This window comes from Cygnus olor, chromosome 6 (genome assembly GCF_009769625.2).
Source record: "Cygnus olor isolate bCygOlo1 chromosome 6, bCygOlo1.pri.v2, whole genome shotgun sequence".
NCBI lineage: Eukaryota > Metazoa > Chordata > Aves > Anseriformes > Anatidae > Cygnus > Cygnus olor.
In genome coordinates this window covers 1,856,467-1,875,382 of record NC_049174.1, presented here as the reverse complement: position 1 = coordinate 1,875,382, position 18,916 = coordinate 1,856,467, and the positions used below count along the sequence as shown (strand labels likewise).

Here is an 18,916-nt window from a genome sequence, read left to right as displayed (position 1 = left end):
GAACGAGTGTCCTTGCCTGGCTTCAGTGTAGGCTAAGGAAGATACTTTCTAAAGCACCATAGTGGATGAGCCTGCTCTACTGAAATAGATAGACCTTTTAATGTGGTATGTTCTTGAGGAAGAAATGATAGAAAGGAAAGCTGGAGGAAGTATCTTTCCCACTTTGAAGATTTATACTAAAAATTGAATTTTGCACCCCTAAATACAGTATGCTTGAAAGTACACTCGTAGTATGTACTGTATAGTGGAGAGAGCATTTCCCCAGCCTGTACTCCAGGAGCCTGATAAAAATTCTTCCACTCTGCCACCCCACTAAGGCTCTTGAAGGAAGGATTTCTCTGTACTTCTGTTTTGCCTTTCCAAAATTCTTACCAAGTAACAGAGTAAACTATTATTGCCTTCATTATTATGATGATGATTTAAATAGAAATTTCCATTTAGAAGAAAGAGGCTGATTTAGACCCAGCAGCAAATGGGCAACTGGAGCACAGTGTCTGGAAGGGCTCAGTGACTGCTCGGGTTCAGTGAAGATTGTGGAAGAGTCTTAGGCAATTCACAGCCTAACCACATGCTTCTGCTGCTTGGGGCTGACAACCACTCGTTAGAAGTATGGATCATGCTGTGTGGGCTGTAAAACCACAACTTATAAAAGACACAGTATATAATTAGTGAGGGATTCATTACAAGCTGGTTTAATAGTAATTTGGCATATTATCTACATTTATTAAGAGAATTGAGTTTTATCTTAATTTTAAGGGCAATTTTAAAAACATAATCACCTACTTTGGAAAACCAAGTCATTAAAGGAGACAAAAACTTAAGATCTTGGCCTACTGAGGGAATGTATGCCTTTCTCACCCTCACAAGAAAATTTTAAGCCTCCAGGAGGAAAGGTTTTTCTTCTCTGGACAGCATTTTCCCATTCCAACATACCAAATCATGTGGACACTAATTGTTCATCTTCTTGGACTCACATTTGATGACATAAGGAAAAATACCTTGGTTCCTGAAGTCTAAATTTCCAGTTAATCTCCACTTCATTACATTTTGAACGGTATTACAGCAGTAAAATAGAGTGACTTAGGGTAAAGTCCAGCAGCAAGATGCATGCTATTTGCATGTGAATCATTGCATGCATTACCATTAGCTCCTATCTGTACAGCAATGAAAGCTACCTGGAGCACAACCAACTTCTCAGCAAGGAAGTGAACTGAAAGAATAACAGTCCCCCTGTTGATTTAGTCTGATATACAACACAACGTGAAAGAAAGGAATAGAAGTGGCATCAGGGATAGCAATAGTTAAGCCAAACTCATAAAAATCAGCCTTTTCAGGGCCTTTCACATGCTACTGACTTACTACTGTAAAAGACAGTGATATCAGCTAAGCAACCTGATGTGTCTCACAGAAATCTCACTCTTTTGATTCAGCACAACTGATTACACAGCAATCAGAACAGTGTAAACTCCATATCAAATTAATATGTTTGTTTATATTCAGAGACATTTAAACCACAATCACAAACCTACATAACTATATTAGTTGCCTTCTGTGCCTCAAAATCAAGAAGAAGAAATAGGGACAGGTGTTTTTGTGTGTTTTTAAGCTGTGCAGTAGTTATTTTAGAAACAGGAAAAAAAAAGCAAAATCCACTGACTTGTTGAATCCTAGCTTTTACCACACTCATGCCAAGCATTACCAGATTTTACAAGCACTCCCACTGAAATTAAAAGAGCAATTTACAAACTGTAACACTGCCACAAGTGAGTGATGGTGCCTGAACACAAATGCTTTAGTTATCTGAGAATCAGCAAGAGTCAAAGAGTCCTAGGCAGCATTCTCATCAGATCCAGCAATGTGTTTACACACAGGACTTGTTTGGAAAACTGAAAGTTTGCTATTCAGGATCGCTGTTAACAATGTCTTACTTTCCAGCCAGTACTACTTGGTGTTTGCACAGTAAGCCTTTGAAGCTGGTGAGACTTGGGCTGAAGCTAGACTGTACACAGGAACTAGATATTTTAAAATGCAAATACAGCTTTCTGCTTAGGGCTTAGTCCATTTAAGTGTAAACATGGAAGATCAGTTATTTTTTATGAGGTCGAAGTTCCACATATGAATGCCAGGAATTGCCAACTCACAACAACTGTAGATGTTTGTCATACACAGTTGTTTATTTTAACAAGCATTGTAGCATTGGGTTACTTGAGCTTTCACATTTGTGAAAGTATGTTAAAAGCTATCTACAGAGACAGAAATCAAATGTTTCCTAAACAAGGGAATCATAAATTAAAACTGAAGTGCATGATTCTCCTAAATGCGAAGAGCTGGCATTTTCCCTTACTTGCTGAACTGAATATGGTAGTTTATATTCTCTACACATTTCTCCATGTTGCTCTACAAGAAGTAGTTTTATTCTGCAGTTTATGACAGTCAGGGCTCTGCACAATCTTTTCAGAGGACATTCTGAGCATCCTGTTCAGGCAAGTCCTGACCTTTTCCACACTGCAAGCTGTGCTTGTTAGCACCAGGAATTTCAGTATTAGAGAACATGCAGATAGGCTTCCACAATCCACTTTCTTACTTAAACTTAAAACAAGTGATTAGATTTAGGTCAGAAATAATTGAAAAAGAAAATCAAAGCTTTTTCTTTTTTAAACAGAATCAAAACTAGCCCATAGGTCATTCATAACAAAGTAGGCTTATCTGACTACAAGGTATCATTAAGCCTCTGAAAGATATTATTTAGTTTGAAATATCCATTTCCAGCATTTGCTTATCTTGTACCATAAGGTGGCAAGATGGCTTTGTTTAAAGGCTACCTGCCATGTCTGTGGATTTCACACTGTTGTTTCTGTTTCTTTGACTTTCTCAGTGTGGTTCAAATGGCAGCCTGCAGGCCGGAGAGAACCCAAGAGATGTCCCTGCCTCTGACATTAAGCTGGAGAAAGCAGCAAAGGGTTGATGGTCAGAGAAACTCTCCATGTGTTGGACAACCATTTTGTGCCTAAAACTAGGCTCTGAATGCAAGTTATTCCTGAGGAATCTGTTTAGGAGGAATGGGCTTAGATTTAGGTTGCATTTCTTCCATGGATCACTCCAGTCCAAAGCTACTACCACAAATTACAAGAAGCAGACTAAAAGCTGAGATGTGGCTAATCAGTTAGTTCACCTACATTTTACATGTTAACTGTATTTCTAACAGCTGTTAACTCATTCTAGAGACTGCAGAATTCCAGAACTGGATGAAAGGGAAACTTCCGGAAACGTATCAGCTTCCTCACAATATGGAAAAGGCTGGAACCTGCAATTTTATTTATTTATTTATTGTCAGTGAAGTGCTCATGCTAGAAGGGGTTTCTTATATCAGTCAAACGTCATTATTCTAGTCCTGGTATTGTTACCATTAAGCTTTGAAAATAACTCTCTTTTTCTGTCTTTACAAAATCAAACAATTAAAAAAGCAACTTTTTTTCGCGTCCTACTTTTTTTTTCTTATCCTACTCCTCCAAACGTCACTACCCAATTTAAATGCTGCTTCTTGTCTTCAAGGCCTTGCACAACTCAAATCCTGCTTGCATCTTGGACTCTCATACTCTTAAGTCAAACAACCCTTTACTCAAAATACACCTTTTCTGCAATTCGCAGCTTGCTTCTTCCAGACTTGCACACAGTTTTGGTATCAAATTATAAAAATTACACAACTAAACTCTACTTTAAAGGCTATGTGCATCCCATTCTAGAAGTTTGGCATTGGCTTTCACTCAGACATTGTCACTGGTGCTACTTTATTTTCATTTGCATTAACCTTGCTCCTAAATGATGAACAGCACCTTCAGCAAATAAATACTTGCAGATTTAATCAAAATGTAACAAAATCAAGTTTAGACGTCGTTAATCATTCTAATATCATTTTCCATTAAAGTAAGCATTGACATATAGATGTCAGCCTCACACAGTCAGTTACACTGCCGTGTCCATCTTATGAGAAAAAAAAATGAGTTCAAAGAAAAATGCACGCATCAGACAGTGAAACAGTGAGGACGTAAATTTCCAAGTAAGGAAAAGTATATTCGCATATTCACTTAAAACTTGATTATGTTTCTCAAACGGCTTATCTGCTGTTCTAGTAACTAATATTCCAATGTACCTCTAGTATTAACATCACTAATGTGATTTTTACACACAGTTGTACCTTGGAAGAGCAGTGATCTTCCCCCACTTCTCCACACAGAACCTTCTTGGACCATTGCTCCCTCTTAGAGAGGCAAATCCTTCGTAAGGTATGCTGGATGTGCCTGTAACAAACTGCCAGCACAAACAAAGCATCAAGGGTACTGGATGCAGATGGTGCAGGTTAGGAATTTATTTATATCAGCATACTCACTGCAGTTCAAATGCTTATGTGAAAATATTTGTAAAATAAGGAAATTTGTGACACACAAGTAATAGATGCTACTTTAAATGTACGATAAAGGAAAACATGCCATTTCCTAATAGGGCTCTAGAACAGACAGGTTCCCAGAATAATTTCCTTCAAAGCATTCTCTTTGAAAGCCATAATAAGAGTAATTATGCTACCTAAGTACTGTAGAATAAAACACCATTAATATCAAGTTATTTCAGCTTAGGCCTAAGTCATTTTTTTCCTACTGTTTTTATTCTGTATGAAGAGTAACTAAGAAAATGGTAATCATATAGGATAATGGCTTTGTGTAAGGCCTTTTTGGTCATGTGGATTTCAATATTGCAGCAATGAATACTATAAGAAAAGGACTAAATTCCGAAGCAAAGTACTTAAATAGATAAAGAAAATCCTTCATCCTACTCATGGGTAATTCAATGATCCAATGTAAATTCTGATTTGATAAGAGCTCAAACACATGGTATGGTTTGGGGTGTGGGGTTGTTTCTTTACAGTTATAATGGAGATAACCTGTATTTCATAAAATTTAACTCCATAGTAAGCCCACATGTATTCCTCTGTTGAAAGGAGTTTGTCCTTCATTAGCAAAATTCTGCAGGCTGACTTAGTGAAAATTGAATCGGACTAATTTTCAGGTTTTCATCATCATCTTCTAATTTGAAGTACTTCATCTTCCATCTAAGCTCTTTCATAAGCTGTACAAATATTATAATTTCTACCAAATAGCAAAACCAATTACAGTTTTTTAGCTTTAGTAGTCTTTATGCTTTACTGTCTTCACTAGTCTAAAACACTAGTAAAGGATTATTGACATCAGATACTTTATCTTAAACTTATTTTTTACATTAGAAAACTATAAAAATATAGACCGTGAGCTTTAGTCACTTAAAATTTTTATGAGTCTCTTGAGGTTATTCAGGTTACTCCCATTAGCCATCATCATTGTTTTTGGCTATCATACACCTAGGCAGAACTATTTTAGCATCTGATTTTAGTGATGCAAACTATTTCTATACACAACCTACCTGCAAAAGTCTTAGTCGTTGCTCATTGTTGAACCTTTCCACAGCAGCCCAGAACCACCGAATTACGATGTGGTTGTCATGATAACCTGTTAAAACAAGAAGAGCCTTTATACCTTTAGTATTATAAAAGTGGTTGAGAGAACAGTTAATAAATCTTTCCTAATTTGGCCCTAGCCACTGTAATGCCATATTTCTTATCAAATTGCAGTGAAAGGCAGGAGCTGAGAGAGAACTCCTCCTGAAATAATTACAAATCTTAGAGAATTAATTTACTATGACAAAAAAAAATAAATCTCTTTTGCAAGCATGTCTTGCACTATTCCATCACTAATAGGAAAGCCAATTCTTGAAGTATTCCAGTGCTCTGCTCTTTATGTATTTAAAAGTGCAGTGTTTCTCTTGAAGGAATTCCCAAATCTCCCATCATTTTTAACAGTTCTTAACTAGCAGCCTGCAGTCGCTGGGATTACTTCTGATTTCCTATCTTCTTTGAGAGTGGAAAAGAGGTAATGAATGTTTACCATTTCCATTTATCCCCAGTGTCTTGGTGGTACTCTACTAGTGTGCTAGTGAGTACAGTACCTTCTGCGGAGAAGAGTGCTTTTTGATGCTGTCCAGACAAAAAGAGGTAGGGGAAAATTCCAACGTAGCAAACTAAGATGGACAAAATATCTTCTCCTAAAGCAAACTTAGCCAGAGAAATGCAGAATATACTAAAGATGTATCGCACAGGATGATACATTAGAAACCTAGAAACTGGGTAATTTCAGGTCCCCCAACACTGTCAATGAACAAATAAAAACAGAACTTACCTCCTCTATATTCTGTATTATTTCTCCAGTCACTCAAGTCAATTTCTGCTGTTCCAGCTATAACCAGTTCCAGTTCTCTTGCATCAAATACAGACACAAGCCTTGCATCAACCACCTGTGAAAGGAAAGAAAAAAGACTTGTCTCTTACTAAGACACTTATCTTTATAAGACATTTGTCTCACAAATAGAAATAATTAAATGTTTTCTTTTTAAAGGCAAATACATGGACCTAATTTCTTAAGCTGCAGTTCCATTCAGTTGCATTGGAGGACCACAGAGTTTGGGACAGAAATTTATTGGCAAATATTGAAGTATTTCAGGACAAATTAAGTTCAATACATCCAATTTAGTTGTTCATGATAAGACAGGTAAGAGAGAAACACCTTGAAATACACTCACATGTGCAATGCTGAGTATGGCATGCACTCAGAACCTCAAAGGCCCAAAGCAGAGACAAACTGGTCACTTTAGCAAGCATTCACTGCTAATCATACAAATAACGATCAAAAGTATTATAACCACAGCATTTAAGTCAATGACTAACACTGATTTTTGCGCACACAGATATCTGTAAGGACACTTCTATTTGTATATGATGCTTTTTGTGATTGTGTACTTAGGAGATAGGAGAGAAATATTTTGGGGAGATAAAGGAAGAAATGAAATTTCAGCTGGAATTTTTTTTTTCTTTTTACCTCATAAAAACCACGAACTAGGCTTTCCGTTTGTTGTACAACTCCTCTCTCAATTCTCCATTTTACCATTCTTTCTATATATTCTTTCTTGTTCTTTTCAGTGACTGGAATGTTGGCACCTCCTGGCTTTAATTCCCGTTCTGTGATCTTAGAGGAAAATGACCAAGTGACAATATAGCATTATAAAGACAAAATAAATAATTATAATGATTTAAACTTCTAAGTTGAAGTAATTCCTCAAAAGCACTAGCCAAGATTGACTTTAGCAAATTGGAATATGTGAAACAAGAGAACATAAAACACATCTTTTTGGATTAAATTACATTTAGTCCAAAGTAAGAGGAATAAACTGAAAGGAAAAAATGATCTTCACAAAAATTAAAGTAGTAAAGTTGCTGAAGTATTGTAACAGCAAAGGTGTTGTGATACCTTTGAATGATAACTCTACTGCAAATAAATTTAGGGAAACCACCTCCAACAAAACAATCCAAAATTTTTATGTTTCAGATAGTTTCAAGAAAATCTCCTTAACCAGAAATTCATGTTTGACAGGTTACAAATGATAATTACTCCTGAGAGTTCAACGTTTTCATCAACTAGAATTTTACAAAACCAAGTTCAAATTAGCATGGAATGACAGTCATTTTTCTGTCCAAGTGAATGTTTATCTAGCAGTAGAATACACAGAGGAAAGGAAAGGAAGTAAAGAATATTGCACACCTGCCCAAAAACTTCTTCATTTACAGTAAACGTGAGGTCTAGGATATCATGTATATCATTGTCTTTCATCCACTGCAAACTCTGGTGAAACTCCTCATCAAGATATTCCAGGTCACTCAGGTCACAGAGTCTAACATAAACAAGAAAAAGATACATAAATACAGCTGATAGCAGTAGTGTGTGCTCAGTAACCAAACTCAGAACGGTACTGCGAAATAGACTGAGATTAATGAGAGCTAAGACAAAAATCAACAGAATAAAGAAGATACCATTTCAAATCTCTCTTTATTGGCTTAACAATAGCAGTTAATGTATAAGTAAAACTGGTTTTGTTCATGTACAAAAATCCAAAATTTATTAACTTGCTTTTCAGGCTTACGGTGAGTCTGTCCCATGTTTTCTGAAAATACATAGATTGAAGAGAGAAAAATTTCAAATCATAAAAGAAATAAGTTTTTAACAACAGAAAACTACTGTCCTTTTTGCTTATGGTCCTACACTGCCACCTCTCATCTCTTTACTGTGCAAAGAAGTCTGTTCACATAGCCTGCTTAGCATAGGAATATCTTTTTTTTTTTCTTAAAAAAAAAAAGTTTTTGCCATATTTCTCCATACCTGGTCCTTCTTTTACAAATTCAGTCTGTAAGCCAACTGCCCATTGCCAACTTTTAACAGTTTCTTCTCCAAAATTTGAACACGTGAGCTGCTAAAAATGTTTAATACTGGGTTGGTAGTTTCTGCCATTCTCCTTGACTCTGGGTAATATCCTGTTATGTGAAACAGGACACTGGGACTAATCACTAAGCAAGCTGCTTTTCAGCTGCAGGGTTCACTGCCTGCTCCCATTCTTGGGCATGTATAAAGTCAGCAAGTAGTCCTGTACTTCTGTTGGACACTCTAAGTGTAGTTGAAGTGGCATCCTGCAGTAACAGTCCATACATCAAGGCTGATGGATTTGGCACAATGCCCCATCTGCAGAGATAGTCCGGATGGCTCAAAAGCAAAGATCATGAGCTGAGATGGAGAAATTGCATATACTACACTACATACAAAGGCAGCCACACGATCATCCACCATCATCTTTAACTTAACTGTTCAAAGAACCACCAACTTAAACCATTGATTTAACATGGCAGCCACCCAATATTAGTATTAAAGTCAATCTAGGACGAGTCCTCATCCTTACTAGGTCTTAGCACTTACGTACTTTAAAAACATACATGCAACAGGAATGGATGAATTAACTCCTCACTATTAGAATGCATGCTTTAAAGAAAAAAATATCCTTCCAGACTTCTCAATAACAGCTTTCAAATTGAGGACAAAAATGAAGCGCCTGAAGTTCATTAGGTCTTAACTTCCAGACATGCTGAGCAAGTGCAGCTCTCGTTGTTTCAGCCAGAACAGCAGCAGTAGTTCTGAAAATCAAGTCTGAAGCATATCAAAGTAAAACTCCTCAAAATGGAGATTGCCAGCAATCAGAGAATGCGGGTCTTGCAGTCTAGGTTATGAAGTGATTCATATCCTACCCTATGAGTCATTACAAGACAAATTAATAACATCACTAGTATCTGAAATAAAACCACAGCACTTCATTCAACTAGCTCAAATGTAAGATTTTGTAGAAGAAAGCTGATAACATTGCTAAAAAAATCATGAGGTTTTCATACAGATCAGCAGGAAATCAGTAAGAAGAACATCCCAAGTTATTAGGTAACTGGCTAATACCATAAGCAGCAACAAGTAAGGTTTTAAAAAATGATGGATTAAAATGAAATGACTGCATAATTTATTGGTACACAAAATGGCATCATCTGTGGGGAAGGAACCAAACAGAAAAGGAGACAGAACAATTCCACTCACATTCGGAGAAGGGCTTTATAAAAGGGTCGTGTAAAGAAGGCATCCAGCAAATATTGATGTATCAGAGCAAGACCAAGGATTCGACCACTAAACCTGAACCTAGAAGAGAAAGAGTTACAATCACTATACTGAGACTGTGGTTTGTACACTGCTCTGTCATCAAAACTTACTTATACTTCCAAACAGCATTTTAAAATGAGACTGCTATATCTAAATTGTGGTGTTAGGTGTTTTTTTTTTTGTAGTTGTTGTTTTTAAATTCTTTTATTTTTGTTTCTTTTACATTCTCACTAGGGCACAGAAAAAATACAAGTCCGCTGAGTATGGAAAATCCCTCAGATACCTAAGTTGCACCTTCTCAGAAATGTCAAATCTGTATTTAACCCAATCAACCTTTGCAATGCTATGCTCTTTTTAAAAGCATATCTTCCAAAATAATAGCCACTATTCATTTTCTTCAGACACCCCATATAGAATTAACTTGTTTTTTGTGTCACTGCAAAGCTGAAGGTCCTCCCCTCCTAACCCTTTCTCCCAGCCTGGCACTTGTTGCTGTGTTCCTTTTCTGTTTACAGTGGCTCCTTGCTTTTTTTTAAACAACAACAACAACAACAACAACGACAAACCACATGTAACTTAGTGCTCTCCAGCTCCACGTCAAAGCAATCTAAATGATCTTCAATCCCCTGGTGGCATGGTGGAGAAGAGTTTGATAGATTTCAGATCAGATGGCAGCAACTTTGTAACATTAAGGGTCTTTGCAAATATGCCCCTGAGAATAAAGATCCATTGTGAAAAAACCTCTACATCTCTGGAACTAGATTTTAGTGCTCCTAATGTTTACGAAATCATTTTTCTTAATCTTTCTGTTTATGCATCCTCAGCCACATTTCACCTGGAAAGATTAGGGCTTTACTGTACCTGCCTGTATACAGGCTTTGCAAGATGAGGATGCAATGCACAGAGCCTTCTCCTTCCATGCATAACTGCTTGTCACAGCTACTTTTTCTGAATTCCCCTTGAGGCTGTACAAGAGCAGTGATGTCACTGGCACCAGCACTGCCCAAAAGAGAGGGATCATGCCTCCCTCACCCCAGACAAGGTCTCTGGTCCCACACTGTGGAAGCCAGGGATGAATACAAAGTGCTGGCAGAAGCTTCACAGCACCAAAGGTTCTTTCTCCCCTTTCTGCCATATTGTTCTGCTTTTCTGGGACAACACAAACCATTTATTGCTGCAGTATTGGAATTCAACATATAGGTTGATTCAACTAACTGAACATAGCCAACATTTAATTTTCTATTCATTTTTAAAACTAGTAATGAGATTTCCCTCAGATATTCACTCTCCACAACTGGTTTCCAGTAAATAAGAGACTAGTTCATATCTGTTGTGCACAGATGAGCAGGTGCCATTCCACTCCTACTGTAATCTAACTACTTACACAGCACAATTCTCCATTCACAGAAAACCTTTATCAGCTTTTGGAGATGCCATGGTTTAGATGATGAGAAAATGATTTAAATTGGCTAATAATTGTGAAAATGGCATTAAAAAAATCCTTGCCAACTATTTTAGAACTGTGTGTGTATGTACAGACTTTTGCTTAAGAGCTATGCAACCACCAGTCTTTTTTCTCCCCTATAATTAAGATACCTCCATAGATCTGCTTCCAGTAGATACGTGTTGTTGTTAGTGTGTCCGTTCCCCCCCCACCCCGCAACTAAGGAGACCTCTTGCTTTTTAGGAAGTCCCAAACAAATTATATACAGTAACGCCTAATGAAAACTCCCTTAATCTACTTAGTTGACAAAAAGCCAATGTATCATGCACTTTTTTTTAATGCACGAGGAGTTAATATTACTTTCATGAAATGACTGTCTGCTAATGTACAAGAAATATAGAGTTGTGCTGTGAGATAATCCCATGACACCCATTCCAAATCACACTTTTGCTGACCTTGTGAGAAATAAGATCATTTAAAACCACCACAAGAGAAAACAAAATGAAGAAATGCTGAAGAAATGCAATTATTTTGTTGCTGGATAAAAAGATAAAATTATGTTTTATATGTCTGAGCAAACATGAAGTGTTCTCTGTAAGTGGGAACAGCAGAAAACAATCTGAAAACAAAGAAAGAGAAATAATTCTTACCACTCATGATGATTGTCTACAAAAGCAGACATGGGACTTATTTGTACTGTATAGGTATCGTTGGCTGAATATTCAAACAAACCATAATATGGATTGAAGAGCTCTCTAGATACCAGGAAAAAAAACTCTCTTGAAGGTCCACTGTAGTCCAACCTTTAAAGAGAAATTTGACATTACTATAAAGTGTTTATTGTGTGCAAAGGAACACTTTCTCAAGTTTACATTCCTTACACTACATTTTCCATTAACATTTCCTAAGATTTTAACCAGAATCCTTATCCTGCAGATTGCTTAATGCCAAGGGATGTGAAGTCCTTGTGGGGATCTTCTGAAATGGAATGGCTTGGAGGACTGGAATGAAATGCTCTACGCAGACTGCCTTCATCAAAATTTTTGGCTCCAGCTGTAATGGTCTTTTGCCATGGGAATATAACCAAATAAATGGAGGAGGGGTGGGGAGACGAGGAAAGTGTCTGAGAGGAGAGGGAAGAAACATGAAAAGATCCAGCATTAGACCAATCTGCATTGGACAAATTAAGAATGAAAATGAAAAATGGTCATATTTTGTCTGTGCAGACATACAACAATAGGACAGTTTGAAGGGCAATATTTCTGTTTTTCCTAGCAATATAACCTGAGATTACTTAAGTGATTTATCTTCCTTGGTCTAAATTTTCTTGTCTGTCTTCCAAAGTTGAGTGCATTTAAATGTCTTTTGGAGAGTGTATTTCCTTTGGTTTTTTGCTATTTCAAGATTCCAGTACTAATGAACAAGGAATCTAAATAACCCCTTCTTCCTGAATCATAAACAAACTCATTGCTGACAAAGCACTAACACTGAGTTTTGACATTATGCTGCAGGTCACCAGTGAAATGAATTGAGTACAAAGTTAATGCTTTGGTAGAGGTAGAAAACTAGAGATTTTCCTGTGTGGAACAGAGTTTACTATAATCTTAACAAATATATATCGAAATGCTTCTTCTTCTATAGCTTGAAGATTTCATGCTTAACTTTTATGAAGGTCTTGCTTTAGTACTACAACAATGCACGGCCAAAAGTATCGCAGAGAAGGTCAGCTTTTACATAGGACTCCTGCAACTAAGGTTTTGGCTCGTGAACTTTTCAAGAAGACAGACACAGATGAGAGTGGTTTGTAAGGATGAAGTTGTCAGGCAAGTAGAAGTTAGGTACCATTATCAAGTTGAGGACAAAGCCTCTTTCTTCTGTTGAAGGAAAAATATTTTCCCTTCAGTCATTTGGAAGCACTTAGCTTCTGCTAAGCTTCAGAAGTGAAGTACTGAAACAGATTCTTACCCTGGCAAGAAGGACAGATTCCATCCTCAAACTGCAGAAAAAATAACAGTTTGATATCATGGACAACTGTTAGATCTTAATCTTGGCACAAATACCAGATCAAGAAAAGGGTCATCTGGAAGAGTCTTGCAAACTTCTGGGATAATTAGATTCACTATGAAATCTGAAGATGGAATAGAAACTGTGTGCTTGACTATCAGCCATTGCACACAGCTCCTTTTGTACACAGTGTTATTGTGAGTCATGTTAAATAAATCAATCATGAGAGTCCTGCACTGTCAGTCAGATTTATCCCACAATTAAAGGCTTGGCACAAGGGTGAGAAAACTTCATACAAGAGGTATGCAACCACACAACAGCTGCAACTGTGGGGCATTTGGGTACTCAGGAGCAGAGCAATATGTTGTTGGCAACATGACTCATGTCTCCTGAGAAGCACCATTAATACTTCAGCTTTACCACTCTAAAATGCAAACCAGCTTCTGCTAATATTAAATGGAACTTAGGGAAAGTAACTTTAAAGAATCATATTCTTTGCATCAAAATTTTCTTCGCTTTCACCACATGAAGCATGAATGTAAAAAACACTAAACTAGCATCACAGTCACAACTGTAGAAATTGAAGAGACTGACATTGTGAGACTTACAATAAAAGTTGTATGAATGGCAATAAACATGACTGAATTACCCCACTTACTAACATACAAACATACAATATATACATATTAGTAAGTACATATAAAAAAAAAAGTTACTCAAAGAGTTTTCATCTGTGAGGATTTAATTTCCCTTAAAGTCTTACATCAAGACTTTACCAAGAGGCAAAGCAATGCAACAGTGAAATTCCAATGAACTGTCTTAAAAAAGAAGCAAATAGAAAACAATTTGCCTCCAGTATTCCTCCTCTCCTCCACCCTGACCTGTCTTTCTACACCTAGCCAAATGAATAGTTTGATGTGATACGTATCCTTGCACCATCTCTGATGAAACAATACTGTTTGCACATATCCTTTCTTCATTCAAAACAGATTTGTAAACAGAGAATTGACATCATTTTAATTTGACTTTGCTCTTAATTAACTCATTCTTTCCCATTAGGAGAGAGTCTTGTGTAAAGCTGGATATAATGGCAACAGTATGTGTCACCTCCACTTCCAGGTCACTCTTCATCTTGCTGTACTGAGTGATGAAACGCAAAAGTCTGACGTCTGATGAAAGGAGACAGTTTATCTGGATCAATCTCTATCTCAGGTATGATTTTCAAAATTTCCCTTTCATTTTTAAATCTCAGTCGAGGTTGTAGCTGTGAAAGTAAAGTCTGGTAGGGCTCCGTAAGACAGGCCTTGTTCCTGCATCCCCACCCTGCTCCGTCAATATAGTGTAATCTCATCCTGCACCAGCCTTGTCATTCCAGTTCTGAGCTTTTCCTCAGACAGCATAGCAACATTATTTATATGAACATGCCCATACTTGGCTCTCAGCTGTCAACATTTTTTATTTTAAGACTTCACTAGGTCCTTATTAAATCTAAGCACTTCAGGGTAAACTTTAAATAAACAACAGTATTTAGGGTTTTCAAAGACAAGTTAACTTTATCTAATCTTGTATGAGATGTTTCTATTACAATTTAGGTGTTTTAAAGACTCACACATCACACGGCAGTAACACACGCTACAGGATTCCAAGAGCTGTGTGCTGCAGTTTCCTAAATATCAAGGAATAAAGTTTTGAATGTATTTACAAATACATTCATGAAATGTATCCATAACAATATCTGTGCCTAATGCAAAAAGCTTTAAGATCTGACAAAGGGGACACAAAACAAGAGAGACAAAATAGGCCAATAGTGCGTTGTTCCAGTTTCACTTGCAAAGAAAATCTAACCACATCTTGCCTTGTACGGCACATCTGACAATCTATAAGACATCAGACTTTCCTGAGACACAGACTGAGCATTCTCTGAAATGACTTAGAAATGTCAGCAATATCTGTGTTTATTTGACAACTGGCAACAGCCTAATTGCTTTTATTTGTGATGCAGGCCCTGGCCTAGAGAGACAGTGAGTACCTCCTGCAGCTCTGAGGGCCTTCCGCTCCCCACGAGCTAGGGATTAAGCATCTAGCTTATTCTGGAAGCATCCCCCATCCAACAAATGGCAGCTGTCTTTTAACAAGCACTAGAGATATACTGTCAGCACTGACAGAAAAGAAATATGAATAACATGAGAAAGCCGTTTGTTTTTCTCTTTGTTTTCCCAGCAACACTCTGAAACACACACTGACTACTGTGAAAATTCACACAAACACATGTATTACTTCTGCAAAGGCAGGATGCATTACATTTCACAAGGCCTAAAAAAAATAATCTTGAACAGCTGTATGTTCTAAGCTTATGTATGTGGCATTTCCTGACCGCAATCCTTCCTCTTTTCACTCTAGACCACAAAAAGTTTGGTGAAACAGCACAGCTGCAAGACAGAGTTTTGAGATCACATTTACTTCCCTGTTCTACTCACCCTTCTTCCCCAACAAATGTGACATAGAGCTTATTTCTCTGCAGGTCTTTTCTTGAGTAACCCATAATCTGGTTGAAGGCATCTTCTAGCAAGTGATCTCGCCTGATGATTAATCTGAAGAGCAAAATAATTTCGAAACAGCAATTCATGAACATGAGCCACACTTGGAAACATTTATTTACACTACAAGGTAACAGGGTGACTTATTAGAGCACTGATACCTATTTTTGCTGGATAATTTGATCCAGATCAGGCAGCTTCTGTCTGTTAGATCCCTGAAGCATCTGACTTTATATTTCAGTAAAATGTCTCTTGTACAGAGATGTGTCATTTTAATTTTTCTACTCTCTTTCCTCCTTACATTACGGCCACAATGGGAAAGATCCTGAAGTAAGCATTTTCATTAAGTCTAAAATCCTTTTGTAAGGCTGGGCCTTTAAATCTGTCTTGTTGTAAGCAAGAATCTAACCTTTTATGTAGAAATCAATCTCTTAACAAGGCAAAAGATGGAGTTGTGTGAAAGTCACTGAATGATAACTCCAGAACTGAACATCCCTACGTTATCCCCAGCATAGGTGTGATGGGACAAGTTTAGAAGCAATTTCAATTATTCCTCCAAAATCAGACTGAGGCATCACATGTAAAAACATACCATACCTTTCAACAGAAAAATGGTGAGAGTAAGGAAACATCATAAAGATCTGAAATAAGAGGTGAAAGAATCCTACTTAAACATTTCAACTTTTGTCAAAAAAAAAAGTGTTTAATTAGTTTCCTGAAACTTGGCTTGCCTTATATTCAAATAGTGCCTTACGCATGTGTTTGATCAGTCAGTCAGACCGAAGGTGGGAGCTGCGCCCCACACAGAGGCAGCTTGCCCCTCCACACATCATGTTGCAAAGCCCTTACTGGCCTTACTGCTTGTGCAGTGATCAGTCTGTGGTTGCAGGGTGCTATCCTGCAGAGGACATAGAAGTGGAAAGGAGGAAGCCAGGAACTTGCATGGTACCTGTGCAATAAGAAGACCCAGGCAGCAGGCAAAATGTGCTGGGGTCCTGGTTTGAAAAAAAGGAGCAGGTCAGTGTATGCCTGGGAAAGGAACTCAGGGAAAACTTCTGTTTGAAGCCAGGCTGTCTTTCGACTTAAAAAAATCCACAGAGTGAAGGCAAATAGGTCAGGTAAAAAAGGGTGCAAGAAATGTAATAGATCTTACAGATAGCATCTTTACCAGCTATTTGCCCATGTATTCACAACAAAACCTTTATAGATTAAGCTTTAACTTTTATGATTTAATTACATTATGGGACAATAATGTTCAATCCCTGCCTCTTAGGATTGTCTGAACAACATGATTTGAACTCTGTTTCAGTTGTGGAAAATTTTTATCAAGGTCATACAAACCAAGCCTGGGCTCTGCACAAATTCCTGCAAAACATGAGGAGTGACTGGCTGGGGAAAAAGCATCCCTTATTCTAACAGAAAAAAAATGTTTAAAAGGGTTCTAGTGCCTCATGGTTAAGGGAGACAACTAGAGCAATGATTTGCTTGGGAGGAAATGTACTTTCTCATTACAGTTGATTTTGATTTGCCTAAACTATGCGAGTTTTTACCTGGCACAAGACGTGGTAATTAAAAAAATTATGAAGGTATCTTTGATGAAGATTCTTAACGTAACAGTATGTAATCACAATTGCCAAATAAATGAAGCAGGAGAGACTTCATTCTAAGCACTCCAGCAGTCAGAGTGCTAAACTTAAAAATATTAACAGTTTTTAAGGTGATCCTTCAAATTTAATATTTAATTTTATGAGCCCTCTTTAAAGAGCTCATAAAAGAGGACCTCTTTATTAAAGAGGACCACAATATCAACACAGGCAAGGATATACAAAAGATAAGAACATCTGCTTTTTTTCAACAGAAGAAGGCAGAAGAAAATATTATTATTTATATCACAGCAACTGCTAAAATAGAGGAGTTCAGATGCCTCCTGTTCTGCATGCCTTTTCAAAAAGCGCTTTTTGCCACTGTTTTAGTAGTATTGTTCATATGACAATACAATTGTTGGAAATATGGAAAAGAAGAGCTTAGAACTCGCTGTATCCTCTGCTATTAATCACACGCTGGCACTAAGTCTTTTATCACAGGCTTTATATTTCCAGAAGTGCGAAGGTAACCATAACATCTACATTCCTTCTAAAGGGAAGAAGCTTGTAGACATGCAAGACAAGGCAAACTGCCTGAGAAATTAATCCATTTTCATGAGATTCTTCAACGTACTTCAATTTCCCTGGGCCTTGTCCATATCCTTTAGTCTCCAACTTCCTGTAAAAGTTCCTCAGCTTGGCTTCAAAATCTCTTTTGTAAGGAGCAGGAGCTCGGGCATTGGCACGCTGAGTACCTGCAGGAAGCAATAAACAAAGAATGAGCTGTAGTGACATGAATTGATTAATATCCCATGCCTTACCAAAAAGACTCTAACAGCATGGGATGTGTTTGGTTTAGTCACCTTTATAAATGAGTAAATGCTGTGTATCTTCAAATCTGCTCTGCATCCAAGACTTTCTGGTTGCTCATTTCCAATAGTATCATGTTTCTAAAGCACGCCATAAAAGTGCAAATCCAGGTGAATGCAAAAGATTGATCAACTGGAAAGACTTAATTTTGTTTGCCACAGACACTTTACACCTAACCTTTAAAACAGTTCATGCTCATGAACTTGCTCATAAATGTTCTGCTCTGTTCTGTTTTTAATATTCTCAGGAAAAACAAGACCTCAGAAATAAAGTATAAATACTGTCCTCTGCCGTTCCCCAGTTGAATATACCAAGCTGAAAAAGGAAGACTTCTGGAAATTCCCCAGTGGAAGTTTTCCCTTGGGAAAGTACAAGGAAGAATGGTAAAGGTACTAGTTTTAAGCTTGTGGAACTTTTCATTTGTAACTGCAAGAACACACATGAAGATCTAAGTGAATTTCTCTTTGAGAACGTGTTTTTGAGGGTCAGTTTCTTAAAACTAGAGAGATCTGCATGCCAAAAAATTACATACCCCCCACATCTGTGCGTGCAAGTCCAGTATATGCAAATCAAGTGTTCAGTCTGGTCTGTTCTGAATATTACAACTATTAGAACTTAAAACTTCCACTGCCTCCCTGGATAAATTACTTCAATTGATTTAATTGCAAGAAAGCATGCCAGAGAGGCAGTTAACTCTAGCCCTGTGACTTTCATCTTCTCACCCCTACTTTTACATTAAGAAATTACTTCCCTGTGTGAGTGTGTAGGCATCTCCCCCTCAAAAACCCAGAGGATATTAAAAAATTTCTCATGCCTTACAGTAAACATAGGTTTCTAACTACTTATCTGTAACTGGGTATCATCTAACAGGTCCAT

At 37.3% G+C, this 18,916-nt stretch overlaps 1 protein-coding gene across 14 annotated transcripts in view; it reads right to left on the bottom strand.

The window, feature by feature from the left end:
* HECW2 (HECT, C2 and WW domain containing E3 ubiquitin protein ligase 2) overlaps positions 1-18,916 on the bottom strand; it is a 195,047-nt gene that overhangs the window by 9,862 nt on the left and 166,269 nt on the right. For all 14 annotated transcript variants that reach the window (XM_040562668.1, XM_040562667.1, XM_040562669.1 and 11 more), the window contains 9 exons: positions 17,805-17,925; positions 15,528-15,641; positions 11,697-11,849; positions 9,543-9,641; positions 7,680-7,809; positions 6,960-7,106; positions 6,264-6,378; positions 5,452-5,537; positions 4,196-4,308 (listed from right to left, as the gene is read on the bottom strand). In XM_040562668.1, the coding sequence (XP_040418602.1) occupies positions 4,196-4,308; positions 5,452-5,537; positions 6,264-6,378; positions 6,960-7,106; positions 7,680-7,809; positions 9,543-9,641; positions 11,697-11,849; positions 15,528-15,641; positions 17,805-17,925 (1,078 nt within the window). The remainder of the gene's footprint in view (positions 1-4,195; positions 4,309-5,451; positions 5,538-6,263; positions 6,379-6,959; positions 7,107-7,679; positions 7,810-9,542; positions 9,642-11,696; positions 11,850-15,527; positions 15,642-17,804; positions 17,926-18,916) is intronic.